The sequence below is a fragment of the Cetorhinus maximus genome, chromosome 11, assembly GCF_964194155.1.
Source record: "Cetorhinus maximus chromosome 11, sCetMax3.hap1.1, whole genome shotgun sequence".
NCBI classification, from domain to species: domain Eukaryota; kingdom Metazoa; phylum Chordata; class Chondrichthyes; order Lamniformes; family Cetorhinidae; genus Cetorhinus; species Cetorhinus maximus.
The window spans coordinates 31,163,017-31,180,232 of NC_135889.1; the positions used below are offsets into that span (position 1 = coordinate 31,163,017).

General features: G+C 39.4%; 1 protein-coding gene across 1 annotated transcript in view; it reads right to left on the reverse strand.

Annotated features, from left to right (window-relative positions):
• Positions 1–9,499: 9,499 nt before the first annotated feature.
• The window catches only part of LOC144686471 (uncharacterized), a 50,652-nt gene continuing 42,935 nt past the window's right edge, over positions 9,500–17,216 (reverse strand). The window contains exons 8-9 of the mRNA XM_078551728.1: positions 14,310–14,469; positions 9,500–10,954 (exon numbers count right to left, since the gene is read on the reverse strand). Coding sequence (XP_078407854.1) covers positions 10,846–10,954; positions 14,310–14,469 — 269 coding nt within the window. The 3' untranslated portion in view covers positions 9,500–10,845. The remainder of the gene's footprint in view (positions 10,955–14,309; positions 14,470–17,216) is intronic.

Consider the following 17,216-nt stretch of genomic DNA (forward strand, 5'->3'; position numbering starts at 1 on the left):
CCTCCAACAGTGTAAATTTATTTAACAAAGTAAAACTGCTACTTGAAGACCTTACAAAGAAGGTATTTGTCACTTTGACATGTGAACAAAAATTTTATCAATCCCCTAAACTATGTTGTATTGAAAAGCTGTACTTCAGACAGCTTTTTATTAAACTTAAAATGCACTTAATTGGGGATTAACAATGGGATCAAGGACAAGAACAATACATTTCTTGATTAAAATTCATCCTCTAAATGAAGAAATTACATTTACATCCTGCAAATTCTTTTGAACTACATGTTACAGTTGTTGTGGTAGCTATGACAAACTGACCACAGGAGGCTCAGGTACAGATTACGATCGTTTGTTTGAGCAATTGCAAGGAGAAAGCCATCTCAAGCAGCTTGAGGTAGCACTCTACCAAATCATAAGTATACAGCTTATTTATACATTACTGATCATGTACAAGAACATTGTTCAGATTCCAATCTTGTCAACATATAGGTACACACATCCCCCTACACCCAGGCAGAGCTTTCTCCCCCAATCTAAGCTTGAACCATCTGGCCTTTCCTTATCTGTTGAAGAGCACACTTAATCTATATTATTTTCATCCTCTGCTTCCAGTCCGGTTCCCAAGGCCTTTCTGTTGTTTGCAGGCCCTAAGGCTGTACAAGGTTCATCCGGTAACCTTTAACTGTTAATGTGCTTGGTAGCACTGGCTGCCTGGAGATTTTAAGTAATTCATTCCCTTTTAATAAATACTTACTGTATTTCCCCTAAATGTGCTCGGTAGCACTGGCTGCCTGGAGATTTTAAGTAATTCATTCCCTTTTAATAAATGCCTACTGTATTTCCCCTAACAGTCCCCCCTTTTGGCCCTTGACCTAGCCCAAGATAGCCAACTACAGTGATACTGTCCGTCCCTTTACGTATCGCCACCTATTGATACTGGCCAGGTATCCAGCTTTCGATCGTGCGAGACAAGCAGTGATGATCCCCAACCTTGTTGACAGTATTGCCATGCCCACGAACGTCGACACCGCAATTAACATTCTGTGAACTTAAACAGATAACCTTCCCAGTCATCATCAGTCGGTTGTTGAGATTAGTTCTGTGAATGGAATCAGTTAAGAAAACGCTTCAGTTGTGACCAGTGCTTCCAGCACCCCTTTCCCCTAAAGTCCATGCACGCGCATGTATCTCTGGTCATGATTACTTCATATGGTCCCACCCACTTGGGTGCAAACCCCGTTCGTTCTGGGTTTATCTTAACCATCAACTTGATCCCCACCTGGGGGTCTGTTGTTGCCTTTTGGATTTATCTGTTTCCATGTCCTTAATCATCTATCGGTCCCTGACTTCCTTCCTTAACTCATGCAATTCTTACTCATTTCCCTCACATAGTCTCGCACCCTTCCCTTTTAGTGGTCCTACATCTCCCCCTCCTACTATGATTCCCTTGTGTAGCTGCATTGCTCTCCTTGTCATTAGTTCCAATGGGGTGAACCCGGTGGTCCTGCTTGGGGTAGCCCTAAGGTGCATCAGAATATTGGGCAATACTGTTGCCCAGCTGTTCCCTGTCTCTTGAAATGTTTTTTTTTAAAGTTCGGTTCATACTTTCCACCATCCCCGAGGTCTGTGGGTGGGAGGGAATGTGGAATTTCTGTTTAATCCTCATAAATTTACACACTTCTTTAATGGCTCTTCCTGCGAAATAAGTTCCCTGATCTGAATCCATCTGGGTAGGCACCCCCCCCACTCCTTCCAGTCTACTATCTCCTGCTGCTGTCCCACGTCGGACCTCAATTCCTTAAGCTGTCTACACAACTCTACAATGCACCTTCTTATCCTATCTTTCAATGGTTCAGTATCTTCAATTCCAGTGGTGGCTCTCTCTGGAAGCCTCTTAACTCTGCCTGTCATCAGGGTGTTAATCCTGTGGTCTGACTTTTTGTAGCTCGCAGGCACATTAATATAGTCAGTAATATACCTATTTAGCCTTTTTCCAGCTTTCCCTTTACCTGTATCCATCTTGTGGTAAATTGTTAAGTTTTATTTCTCCTTACCCTTCAATTGCCTCAACTACAGATTCCACATAGTTTTACCTCTAAGGTTTTTTTTCCCTGACCATGATTATCCTAAGATTCTCTTGAGGTCAGTTTCTCTATTGTCTTGATCATTTTAAATGTTTCCTTACTCTTTAGGCCATATTAACTATTCCATGTCAACGGGGATCTCTGTCTCTAGATATTTGCTTGCTTATCTCCACCTGTGCGGTTCCAATGTCTTAGTTGATGGTCAGATTATCAAATTCAGTTCCCTTAAAGCAGTTTGTATATTGTGTTCTCTTTCCCTAACTCTTTCTCCTATTTTCCTCATACATTTTACACATGCAACAGCGACCATATTATCTTGTTCAGGTTGTCTGGAGAGACTTTACAGTCCAATAAAGTATTCTCATAACAGTTTTAAAATAGAAATCAGGCATTGACATGTTTTGTTTCCTTATCTTCTCAAACAACATTTTATTGTCTCAAAAGTAACCCACTAAATTGTGTCTGACCCTTTTTTTTTTAGAATTATCCCTGATTCACTAACTCGGCCAAAAATTGGATTTCTGCCAAACTTTGTCAAGGTCTTGAGCTTAACTTTATATTTTGGGAACAGACTGACAATTACAAAAAGCTTGCAGCATTTGATTTAGTGTCAATTGTTGTCAAACCTTTTAAAAATAAAAATTCCCCTTTGAGAACTTTATCGGGATCCAAACTGCAATTTTTAAAACTTTGTAAGAACTGTAATTTACACTATCAAAATTAAACTACCTCTTTCTCATGTGTGTTAATTTGTATCAAGATTAAACGTCCCATATGTTTATCGACACATTCTTTATCTTGGCTAGCATCCTAGTTATTCAAAAGTAACCTTCTAAATTACACTGTACTTTACATCTCAAGGTTGTCCCAAATTCAAATAACAGTGCTGTTGGGATGCAGATTTCCTTTCATATTTAACTCATCTCTTCAAAAGAAACCCCTTTTTATCCATTGGAACCACCTAGACTGTGTGTTTACGTCTTTTGGTTTTCCTAGAATCCTTTTGAATTTCAGGTATTTTTTTTTCCCTCAGCATTTTAGAATATCAACTCGTATAAGCTAATGTAACTTGTATGTATCAATCCCAATCAGCTTGGAAGCTGGTGATACTAGTCTGCAAGGGGGTAGTACAAAGGTTGGTTCATCTCAAACAAAGGCAATCCCTTTTATCTTTACAATACCTTCAAATTGCGATTTTTGCCAGAAATCTCAACTTGAACCTTATACTCAAAACTTTGGAATGTTTGAGTATACGTTTCGTTTAATCTAATATGGAGCTTTCGATTCTAAAGTGCTGAACTACACACACAAATGACAATTTAGGGAAGAAAACACATTAAAGCTCACATACAAATGCTTCCTTGCATACAAACACCTATATAAAAGTATGTATTTATGTTCCTATAATATTGAACTTAATGACTTAAAACTCTCATACTCTAAATGAAACTTCAAGTAGCAGTGGGGGGAATAAAGGGATCTTGGAGGCTCTACCTATAGGGACAATTAAACTGACTGAAGCTCACATTTCTTCTGCTCCTGCCTGTCACTGCTCATTAATTCCCCTAGAGGTACCCCCTTCCTCTCTCTCTCTCTCTCGCTTTCTCTTCAGCACAAACAGCTCTTGTAACTTAGATCAATTCATTTTTTAAGTTACAAAAATTCAGTAGAAGACCTTTTGGGTCCCAATCATCTTTCCACATATTCCCATTCTCTGTTGTTCCGCTATGAACCTCGTGATGGAGTCCACAGCTCCCCAGTCGAGTTCCATAGCACTTTCCTGTTGGCATTCTGTTCTTGTATTCCCGTCTGTCTCTGTGCAGTTAGTTCGCGCAGCTCTGATAACTTAATTACTTGCGGTCTACTTGTTTTCTCCAGGGGTCTGGCCTCTGCGTGGCTTCAACTATGGTTCTGTTTCAAACCGTAGCCCACCAGCGCAGCTCTGCCTCCTCTCACGGTAGTGGTCCACCCTCCCTGCGCGGCTTCGGCTCCGCTAGCCCGCCAGCATGGCTCTGTCTTCTACCTCGGCACCTCCTGACTGAGTCCTCCTCCCGATTCTTTTGATACTCGACAGGACTGTTCTCGAGTAGGCTTACTGTGCTAACTACGGATGGTAAATTAAGTATATTCACCCACTTTGCAGAGCCGTCCCGAGGATCCGATCCGGGTATCTTGCCGACTACGCCAAATTGTTGTGGTATCCTGGACAAACGAACCACAGGAGGCTCAGGTACAGGTTATGATCGTTTATTTGAGCAGTTGCAAGGAGAGAGCCACCTCAAAGCAGCTTGAGGTAGAATTCTACCAAATCACAAGTGTACAGCTTATTTATACACTACTGATCACTTACAAGAACATTGTTCAGATTCCAATCTTGTCAACATATAGGTACACAAATCCCCCTACACCCAGGCAGAGCTTTCTCCTCCAATCTAAGCTGGAACCATCTGGCCTTTCCTTATCTTTGAAGAGCACACTTAATCTATATTATTTTCATCCTCTGTCTCCAGTCTGGCTCCCAAGGCCATTCTGTTGTTAGCAGGCCCTAAGGCTGCGCAAGGCTCATCTGGTAACATTTAACTGTTAATGTGCTTGGTAGCACTGGCTACCTGGAGATTTTAAGTAATTCATTCCCTTTCAATAAATTCTTACTGTATTTCCCCTAACACAGTCTTGCCAAAAATGGAAGTGATTGGGTTTGTTAAATTTATTTTTGTAAAGTCTTATGGGAAAAGCAATAGTGTTAGAAAAAAATAAAACTTAAGTTCCCAGGTCAACCAGCTACGATTATATACATTACTTGAAGCAATCTGCACAATTACAACACAAAAAAATACTAAATGGAAAAACTCAGCAGGTCTGACAGCATCTGTGGAGAGGAAGACAGCGTTAACGTTTTGAGTCCGTATGACTCTTCATCAGAACTTGTTATAGCTCCTTAAGCTATAACATCATGGAAGTCACCCAGTTGATCCTTTTCTTCCCCCCCTCCACAATATATATACTTACTTGCCTACTGTTGGTTCATTTTGATTCATTCTGCACATAATCCTGAAAATGATTTGAGGCAAGGTGACACACCGTCAAGAACCAAATCCAAACTATAGTACTATTTAATTATGTATAGTCAACTTGCAAGTTTTCAATGGCAATCATTAGAAATTTGTTCAAAGACTTGTAAAATGATCCAGCTACAAAGCAACAATGAAGAATGCAGTCCACCATCCATTTTGAAATTCATGGCTCAGCTATTACTTATCAATATTTCAAAGATACTAGACCTGTCAATTTCACTTAAGACTTTAACGTAAATATTCAGTATTACTTGAATGCAAATTCCAATATTAAATGAGACATTGAAGAATTATGGCATTCCGCTCGGTGGTATTGTGTCCATAAAAATCAATGCTTTCTGAAAAAATATTTTCAGCAATTAAGAGGATGTCCAAAATATGTTTTTAAACAAGTACAGATTTCACACTTCAGTTGAAATATAGACATAGAAAATAGGAGCAGGAGTAGGTCATTTGGCCCTTCGAGCCTGCTCCGCCATTCAAAGGGACCATGACTGATCCTCTATCTCAATGCTGTACTCTCATGCTCTCCCCATACCCCTTGATGCCTTTAGAGTCCAGAAATCTATTTCCTTCTTAAATATATTCAGTGACCTGGCCTCCACAGCCTTCTGTGGTAGATAATTCCATAGGTTCACCACCCTCTGAGTGAAGAGGTCTCTCCTCATCTCAGTCCTAAATGGTTTACCCCTGTTCTAGACCCCCCCAGCCAGAGGAAACATCATCCCTGCATCCAGTCTGTCCATGCCTGTCAGTATTTTATACGTTTCAATGAGATCCCCTCTCATTCTCCTAAACTCCAGTGAATACAGGCCTAGTTGGCCCAATCTCTCCTCATACGACAATCCTGCCATCCCAGGAACCTTCGCTGCACTCCCTCTATGGCAAGTATATCCTTTCTTAGGTAAGGAGACCAAAACTGCACACAATACTCCAGGTGTAGTCTTGCAAGGCACTGTACAGCTGCAGTAAGACATCCTTGCTCCTGTACTTAAGTCTTCTCACAATGAAGGCCAACATACCATTTGCTGCCTTATCTGCCTGCTGAACCTGCATGCTTGCTTTCAGTGATTGGTGTACAAAGACACCCAGGTCCCTTTGTACATCAACATTTCCCAATCTATCACCAAGTGAAATAATACTCTGCCATTCTGTTTTTCCTACCACTCTTATCCACATTGTACTGCATCTGTCATGTATTTGCCCACTCACTCAACCTGCCCAAATCATCTTGAAGCCTCTTAACACCCTCCTCATCGCTCACATTCCCACCAAATTTCATGTTGTCAGCAAACTTAGAAATATTACATTTGGTTCCCTCATCCAAATCATTGATATATATTGTGAATAGCTGGGGCCCAAGCACTGATCCCTGCGGTACCCCAGTAGTCACCACCTGCCACTCCAAAAAAGACCTGTTTATTCCTACTCTGTTTCTTGTCAGCTAACCAATTCTCAATCCATGCCAACATATTAGCCCCAATCCCATGTGCTTTAATTTTGCGCACTAACCTCTTATGTGGGACTTTATCAAAAGCTTTCTGAAAATCCAAATACACCACATCCACTGGTTCTCCCTTATCTATTCTGCTAGTTATGCTCTCAAAAAACTCCAGATTTGTCAAACATGATTTCCCTTTCATAAATACATGTTGACTTTGTCTAACCCCGTTGATACTTTCTAAGTGTCCTGTTATCTCATCCTTTATAATAGACTCTAGCATTTTCCCTACTACTGATAGTAGGCTAACCGGTTTGTAATTCCGTTTTCTCCCTCTTTAAAATAGTGGGGTTATATTTGCCACCCTCCAATCTGCCAGGACTGTTTTAGAATCTACAGGATTTTTGAAGATGACAACCAATGCACCCACTATTTCCTTGGCCACCCCCTTTAGTGCCCTAGGAAGTAGATTATCAGGCCCTGGGGATTTATCAGCTTTCAGTCCCATTAATTTCTCCAACACTATTGTTTTAGTAATACTAATTCACTTCAATTCCTCCTTCTCACTAGACCCTTGCTTCTCTAGTATTTCTGGGAAGTTATTTCTGTCTTCCTCCGTAAAGACAGAACTGAAGTAGTTGTTTAATTGCTCTGCCATTTCCTTGTTCTCTATTATAAATTGTCCTGTTTCAGACTGTAAGAGACCTACATTTGTCTTCACTAATCTTTTTCTTTTTACCTACTTACAGAGGCTTTTACAGTACACTTTTATGTTCCTTGCAAGTTTACACTCATAGTCTATTTTTCCCCTCTTAATCAATCTCGCTCTGCCTTTGCTGATTTCTAAACTGTTCCCAATCCTCAGGCTTGCTGTTTTTTCTAGCAACTTTATATGACTCCTCTTTGGATCTAATACTATCCTTAAATTCTTTCATTAGCTCTGTTTGGGCTGCTTTTCCTGTTGCGTTTTTGCACCAGAAAGGAATGTCTAACTGTTGCAATGCATACATTCGTTCCTTAAATATTAGCCATTGCCTATCCCCTGTCATGCCTTTTAATGAAGTTCCCCAATCTATCTTAGCCAACTCATGCCTCATACATTTGTAGTTTCCTTTATGATTTGAGACCCTAGTTTCAGATCAGACTACTTCACTTTCCATCCTAATGAAGAATTCTATCATGTTACGGTCACTATTCCCTAAAGGACCCCACAGAACAATATTAATTAACCCCTTGTTGCACAATACCAAATCTAGGAAGCCTGTTCCCTAGTGGGTTCCTTGACATACTAGTCTAAAAAACCATGTTGTACATACTCCAGGAGTTCATCCGCCACAGTATTATTAAATTAAATTAAAGTCACCCATGATTACTATAGCACCTTTGTTACATGCATCTCTAATTTCCTGTTTAACGCCGTCCCCCCCTTATCTTATCACTACTTTTGGAGGCCTATAGACAACACCCATTAATGTTTTCCATCCCTTGTTTCTTAGTTCCACCCAGACAGATTCTACATCTAGATTTTCTGAGACAATATCCTCTCTCAGTATCGCACTGATTTCATCCTTAACTAACAATGACACCCCACCTCCTTTTCCTTTTTGCCTATCTGTCCTAAATATTGAGTACCCTTGGATATTCAGTTCCTAGCCCTGGTCATCCCATAGCCATGTCTCTGTAATCGCAATCATATTGTACCCATTTACTCCTATTCACGCTGATAATTCATCTATCTTATTGCAAATGCTTTGAGCATTCAGATACAGTGCATTTAAACTTGTTTTTAACCTTTTTTTGTACTATGGCCCTATTTGCCATTAGCCCTTGTTTCCTCTGCCGAGGAATCACCGTTGTTGGCTGAAGGAAGAAGGTAGTCTAAACATACGCAGATTACTCAGTTTCTCAGGAGGCATCGTCAGCCAAACTGGGGAATTTTTCTTCAGTTTGTGCTCAATTGTTTGCAAAATTTGAAGAAAAGCTGGAAAACAAATTTTACAAGCTTTATTCAGCCAAGTTTATTAAATACTTGATTTAAAATGGGTGTGAGCAGGTGAGAATTTATAGACTGGTTGCATGGCAGTCACGGTATTTTCTCTTTACTTATTCTGATTTAAATTAATTTGCGAGAAGTTGGAAGCAAATAGAGCTTGTATTTTAATTTAGATTCTACACCAGTTATCGTTCCTCATCTTCAATGAAGTTCTTTTATACCCACAAATTAGTTGAATTTGAAAAGAAATCAGGAGAGCTCTTGCAACTCACTGGCAAAAATTTTAATTTTAGACTGACAGAAGTACTTGGATAGGTATTGGGAAACAGGAGTGACTTGGGAGGGGTGGGGGGGAAGTGGTGAGGCAAAGGGTTTTAATGTGAGCCAGAAGAGCACTCGTGCACATGTTGGCTCCATCAGATATGCAAGTTGTTTTTTTTAAGTGGTGGTCTACAGCAGTCCCAACAATAGTGAGGACAAAAGACTGAAGTAGACATTTTCAGCCGTTAGACTGCATAAATAACTGAATGTGTTGCCATTTTTGAAAGCTGATAAATTCTTAATTTCTAGGTGCAATTTGCATCAAAACTCATCATGAGCAAAGTTTGTTTACAAATTATTTCATTCAGTCCCATTATAGTGCATGGAAATAAAAATATTATGGAAAAATAGAAAGTAGGGGGTGGGCAAATTATTTACTGTGATGTATGAAAAGTTAAGCAGTTTTCAAAGCAATAATATTCTAATCAAATGAAGGTAGTTAAGAATTTCAATTACAACAGTAATGACTTGTAATTCAAAAAATTCCTTTTAGATGAATGTTTCATAACTTTCTTATACATTGGTGTGAAACAGATCTTATGAACATAATATTGTTGTGGTGATTCAATGTATTTCCTCTAAGAATGATACAGCCATAAGAGTTTATTCAGTTTCAACTATCGCTTCACAAAACAGAAAAGCACAAAAAAAAGTATATGCTTAAAAAAATCACCACAATGAATTAAATTATATAAACTGAGTAAAGATCAATTAACAATTTTAAATAAACTGAGAGAATACACAAGTATCTAAAATAAGTGGAATTTCTCCAGTTGATACTAAATTTAAATTTATTGCATATCTGGTATGGCACTTTTAAATAAATAAGGCAGAATTGCAAAGGCATTGTAGAAATTTTTAGCTATATGGTTCCTCCTGTTCCAAAATATTTAACAATTCATAGACACCTTGTCTCTAGTTGAGTCATCCTGCCAATTGGAAATTAGGCAATAGTGCAATGGAAATGGTGGGGACTAATTAATCTCCCATTGCTGTTGTCACTATGGCAGCCACAATATTCCCTGGTTTCATTGCAAGGCAGCCAGAGCTGTTTAACAAGGCCTTGTTAATAAGTAAATCATGATCCTATAACATTTCCAGGATCTGGTTTGCATTAAGGGACAATACTGACTGGAACATGTGCCCAGTACCATCTGATGATGCAACTGAATAGCAGCCTAAATGATGAGTTTTACTGAGAATCTGGAAGTACCTAGCAGGCATGCTCCTCCAGGCCCACCAAACCAGTATGGGCCACTGCTAGGTTTTCAACCACACATCCCTCCCATTGGACCAAACACTTAACCTCCTTCATAGCAAGAGACTCCCTGATATTGCAGCTTATATTGTCAGAACTGAAAAACCACCTGCCCCAACATGCATATTTGCAGTCTGCAGCCTAATGCTCATAATGCTGGCCTTCAAAATAGACCAGGCCTCCCCCAGGACAATCTAGCAGCCATTGGCCATGTTCTGCTGCTCAGTTGCTTCCTGGATCCAATAGTTATCCTGACTAAGATGACACTTTCTGAATAGATTCATTTATAGTGTCCATGGACTTTATACTGCAATTGTATATTAATTGGTAGTTTTGAAATTAGCATTTTTACTTTGGTTTTTAAATACTTCCACCATGAAAATGACAACTCAATTTGTTCTATTGTCATTTAGATATAGATCAAACCCATGATGCATCTCTAAGATTCTCACTGGGATACAGAATTACAGACAATTTTAGATATTTTCTTGGAATAACTGAAAAGCTCTCCTGTGCCAAGTTATATAATCTACATGAACAATAACAATATCACATATGTCAATTTGAGAAATGACAAAAATACAGGAAGAAATAAGTGCTGCTTTTCTTGATCTGAAATTTTAGTTGGAAATTGAACTTATGAAATAAAGTCAGCTAAGTTTCCTTTTCCCACAGGTTTATTTGTGTATGTTTTGAACACTGCATCTTTTCTTTTTCTTTCCACTTTTAAATACAGGTGAACGCAGAAACCTTGAGTCTGTGAACTCATCCCCTCGACGCAGCTTTCTGCAAAATAAAAAATGAATTTTGCACATTAGTACATTACTGTCATGAGTTATTTTAGCATTAATAAGGATGTATTCGCATATGAAATTTCCTTTTTTTAAAAACTGTCCTGCAAAATTCAGAGGAATTACAAATCATTGATCCATTGAGCAAACCATTGACAATATAATACACCATAATCAAAAGGTAAAATGCTGAAGTTGCACTGACTGGGAGAAGACAGCCATTTATACCTAAGACCAAGTGATGCAACAGAAACTGAACTGTGTAGAATTAAATGTTACATTGGATCCCTACCCCAAAAGGATGCCATGACAATGCTATGATGCATCTCTAATTTTATGGTCAGAGCACTATACTAAACTGCACACTTCTGACTTCCTCTCTCTATTCCTTATTTCTGTTGCCGAATCAATGTAATAGCATTTTGCCCTGGCCAACCTTCCTTTCCTTAACTTACACCAAAAAAAAATGGATTAACTAGTCATTCTTCTCATTGCTGTTTGTGAGGTCTTGCTGTGTACAAATGGCTGCTACATTTGTGTATATATAGTTGTCACTGTGCCTTAAAGTAACTCACTGTTTGTGAAGTTCAAAATATTTGAGATATGACTTGCACAGACTCCCTGCCACAGTTAATTTAAATTACTCTTCAAATTCCTCTATTTCATACACAGCATCTTTGAAACCTGTAGCAGAACCTTCTTCCACCTTATTTTCCAAAATGGCCTTCCCAGATGGAACCACTTCACGTAACCTTCAAGAATTCATTTTTCAAATCAATTAAAAGAAAAAGTTGTATAGTGAATATATCCCAAAGCACTTTACCGCTAATTAAGAAGTTTTGACATGTAGTCACTGTTGTAAGGTAGGAAACATTTTGGGCAGAGTAAAGATTTCATTAACAGCAATGTTATAAGGAGCAGGTAACTTTTTAAAAGTGGTATTTGGGTTGAAGGTTAAAACGTTGGCCAAGACACTGGGAGAACTACCTGCTTTTCTTAGGATAGTGCCATGGAATCTCATGCAATTGAGATGGCAGAGGGGCCTCAGGTCAATTCAAAAAAATGGCACCTGCAACAGAGCAGCACTCCTCAATTCTGCACTCGAGCATCAAGTCCGGAGTATGTGCTATCTCGAGTGGTGCTTGAATCAACAAATTTCTGGCTCTGGGGCATAAATTTCTACCATTCTTTTCAACTCCCAGTTCCATTCCTTTATTTTCTTTCCTCTCCTATCTCAAAAGGGAAACCTATGAATGCTTTCTGTGTTAATGATTCTATTTTAATATAAATAGTTTCCAGTATTGCAGATTCATGTGGAACCTAGAAAGAAATAAAAACAAAAAACTACTGCAGATGCTGGAAATCCAAAACAAAAACAGAATTACCTGGAAAAACTCAGCAGGTCTGGCAGCATCGGCGGAGAAGAAAAAAGTTGACGTTTCGAGTCCTCATGACCCTTCAACAGAAAGGATCATGAGGACACGAAACGTCAACTCTTTTCTTCTCCGCCGATGCTGCCAGACCTGCTGAGTTTTTCCAGGTAATTTCTAGAAAGAAGTGTTGCCTGTACATCTTCAAACTTTGAAAAGGTGTCTTCCAAATTGATATTGGCAAGATCACACATTTGGATTCCATGAGAATTGAGAGAGAGAAAAATTTTCACTGATTTCTGCAGATAAGCCACCCACCATTTGTACATTTTATGAGGCAGATTTCATGATCTTGCTACAGCATTATTTGAAAGCCTGGCACTACTGTCCCATCTGGTGGTAGATATGTGCTAAATATATTGCATCATTTTTGATGCACACATGCTTTAATTTTTTTCTGAAATTATACTCAGGAGGGAACTCATACATTTGTTTATCAAAGGACTAATCCCTATTCAATGCATCCTATCTGATAGTGTAAATTCTTGACTGTTTCTAGAAACCTTCTTACAATTGGCTGTATTGGTCTTAACAGGAACATTTTTTAAATGATTAGTTAAAGGTCTCTGGGCTTAGCACAGAAAATATAAAGTTGAACCCAGCTATTCATTTTCTTAATTCCATCTCCCTTGCTTCTAAAACATTTATTCGATATTCATTAATGTACATATACTGTATGCTTCCATGGTCTTACACAACTTATTCCACAGTCAATGTTCCAGAAAAAAGTCATTTTGCCCATGATGTCTAAGTATTTTTCTCCAAACAAGACAGTCTTGGACATTCCCCATACATTTTTATTTTATTTCTTCTTTCTCAAACAACTGTCCACTTCCCTTTTAAAAGTCTATCACTATTTGGAGAAAAATATTTATCCTGACTTTTTATTTCTTAAATTCTTAATTGTAGATGTCTGATTACACGAGAGATCTAAAACCTTCTGATCTGAATGCATTTTCCCCGTCACCTGCTTTAATACCACCTGCAAAAAATAAATTTTGCTTATAATAACCCAATCCAATATATTTAATCCAAAAGATTTCTCCCATCCCATGTCATTCTTACTTCAATGGTCTTATCAACTAACACCACACTAGATGATGCCAATGTGGAAAGTTTACATGAAATATTGGCTTTTTCTCTATCAAAATAATTGCAGACTTGTGAAGGTTCTGTTCTCCAATGGTGCTTACATTTTCAGACAATACTAAAAATGCTAGATGAAATGAAATGTTTGTTAAGTAAAATGGCAATCCATTTTAGTTTAAAAAGTATGAGGTATATTTTGAAGGGGGAAGGCTGCATGATGTGTAACAGCAAAGATTTGGGCTTCAAAAGACATAAGGAACATCTCATGTGAAAAAGGTCATAATAAAAAACCCAAAGGAAGGATCTGGCTTTTATAGTATGAGATATGGAATATAAATTGCAGATGTTATTACAAATTTATATGAAACTAGTAAGATCACAGTTAAACGATTGTGCAATTTTGAGCCTCCCACCATTGGAAAGATGTTGAGGCAAGAGAGTGTGCATAGATTCACTTGGATGTACAAGGAAACAGCATAATTTTCATTAGAACAGACAAAATTGCAGGGTAGAGCTGTTTAAAATTATGAAAGGATGAGGTAGAGTGGATAGAAATAGACTTTTCCAGTAACTGAGGGGTCATGGATACAAGATTAAACAAAAGTTCAGAGCAGAAGGAAAAGAGGACTTTTTGTTTACACATAGTCTGTAAAATGCGCTTTTTTCAACCAGAGTTGAAATCTCAATGTAAAAGGATCTGAGAGATTTACAAAGACATTCCCCAAGTTTGGGCGATGAAACAATCTTTAATCTGAATTTGATCCAATACGCTATTTGAAAGAATTTGACTTTTGAAATTGCAAAAATGATTAACAAAATTAATTCACATACCTGTGGAGTGGCGGCTCTTTGTAATTTAATACTGCAGTAGTTTGCCGTTTGCCACGTAAACTGAGAAGCCCTTGTTTTCCTTCAGTGAGTTGTGACTGATGATCGAGTTTGTTAGGAATTACATTTGTCACATCTTTTAGGACTTGACATTCTTTCTTCTCTGAAAGAAATGGGAAAGAAAATCTCATTTTATGATCGCAACACAAAGGTCTATACAAATAATAAGTGTTAATGATGCAACCTAGTATAGAGAAAGAGGTTACTCACCATCACATGTAGTAGCATTTCGAATATATGCAATGGGAAATTACCTGTTATTTTACTGCAAGACAGTGTAAAGGGACAATATAAAATCCTGAAGGACATAAGCCCTTCAAGGCTATTGGCATGACATCACCCATGTGTGCACAACCACAATGCTAAATGGGTTAGATTTCGAACAGATCTAGCAACTCAAAACTGGGCATCCATAAGAGGCTGTGGGCCATCAGCAGCAGAAGACTTGTATACAACCAAAATTTGTAACCTCATGGTCCAGCATAACCCCACTCTATCATTGCCATCAAGCTGGGGGAATCAACCCCTGTTCAATGAAGATTGAAGGGGGGCATGCTCGGAGTAGCACCAGGCATATCTAAAAATGAAAGGTCAACTTGGTGAAGCTTCAACACAGGACTACTTGCATACCAAACAGCAAAAGCACTTGCGACAGGCATAAGTGATCCTGCAGCCAATGGATCAGATATAAGCTCTGCAGTCCCTATCCAGTCGTGAATATGGTGGACAATTAAACAACTCACTGGAGGAGGCGGCGGCTCCACAAACATCAGGGCAAAAGACAAGGCTGAAGCAATTGCAACAATCTTCAGTCAGATGTGCCAAGTGGATGATCCATCTCAGGCTCGTCCTGAGGTCCCCAGCACCACAAATGTCAGCCTTCAGCCAATTCAATTCACTCCAAGCGCCATCAAGAAATGACTGAAGGCATTGGATATTGCAAAGTATTGGCCCTGACAACATTCCAGCAATAGTATTGAAGACTTGTGCTCCAGAACTAGCTGAGTTCTTAGCCAAGCTGTTCCAGTGCAGCTACAACATTGGCATCTACCCAGCAATGTGGAAAATTGCCCCTACATCCTGTCCACAAAAAGCAAGAAAATTCCAACCCAACCAATTACCACCCCATCGGTCTACTCTCTATTATCAGCAAAATGATGGAAGGGGTCGTTGACAATGCTATCAAGCAGCACTTACTCAGCAATAACCTGCTCACTGACACTCAGTTTGGGTTCTGCTCCTGACTTCGTTACAGCCTTATCCAAACATGGACAAAAGAGGTAAGGTGAGAGTGAATGCCCTCAACAACAAGGCAGCATTTGACCGAATCAAGGAGCCCAAGCAAAACTGGAGTCAAAGGGAATCACTTCACTGGGTAGAGTCATGCCTAGCACAAAGGAAGATGGTTGTGGTTGTTAGAGGTCAATCATCTCACTCCCAGGACGTCACTGCAGGAGTTGCTCAGGGCAGTGTCCTATGCCCAACCAACCTTCAGTTGCTTCATCAATAACCTTGCCTCCATCATAAGGTCAGAAGTGGGGATGCTTGTTGATTGCAAAATATTCAACACCATTCGCAACTTCTCAGACACTGAAGCAGCACATGTCCATTTGCAGCAAGACCTGGACAAGATTCAGGCTTGGGATTATAAGACGCAAGTAACATTCATGCCACACAAGTGCCAGGCAACGACCATCTCCAACAAAAGAGAATCTAACCATCTACCCTTGACATTCAATGACATTACCATCACTGAATTCCCCATTATCAACATCCTGGGGGTTACCATTGACCAGAAGCTGAACTGGACCAGCCATAAAAATACTATGGCTACAAGAACAGGTCAGAGGCTGGGAATTTTGCACAGAGTAACATCTGCTGACTCCCCAGAGCCAGTCCACCATTTACAAGGCACAAGTCAGGAGTGTGATGGAATACTCTCCTCTTGCCTGGATAAGCACAGCTCCAACAACACTCAGGAAGCTCGACACCATCCAGGATAAAGCAGCCTGCTTGATTAGCACCACATCCACAAACATTCACTCCCTCCATCACCGGCGTAGTGGCAGCAATTTGTACCATTTGCAAGATGCACTTGCACCATCTTACCAAGGTTCCTTTCACAGCACATTCCAAACTCACGACCTCTAGTACCTGGAAGGACAAAGGCAGCAGATGCATGGGAATATCACCAGTTGCAGTTTCCCCTCCAAGCCACACACCATCCTGACTTGAAACTATATCGCTGTTCCTTTGCTGTCGCTGGGTCAAAACCCTGGAACTCGCTCCCTAAAACACTGTGGGTGTACCTACAACACATGGACTGCAACAGTTCAAGAATTTGGCTCACCATCAACTTCTCAAGGACAATTACGGATGGGCAATAAAAATGCTGGTCTAGCCAACAATGCCCAAATCCTGTGATAGAATATTTAAAAAATCTTCCCTCCAAAAGGTAAAGAGCATTGCTAACTAATTCCACAACATGACTCTACTGGGGCAGGTTCAACATCTAACACTTTATGGGAAAGAAAAATGATTTGTTGGCAGACCAGTGGAACAGGAAGCGGAGTTGTTTGTGTAAAGAGAACAGAAAGCTGATACGTGGCAGCAATGCCAAGACTGGTCACAGCGCCATGGCAGTATAAACTGCCAACAAGGCAAGTGAGCTTGCTCTATAGTTACTAGGGCAGAGAAAAGGAATTCATTGGAAAAATATTAAGGCAGTAATTGTCTTAAGATTGTAAAAGCACTTGGCCCAATTTCATGTACTCAAAATTAACATATTAAACAGTAATTCATAATTCATTAGATTAGTTGATAGCTCCATTCACATGCAATGTCATGCAG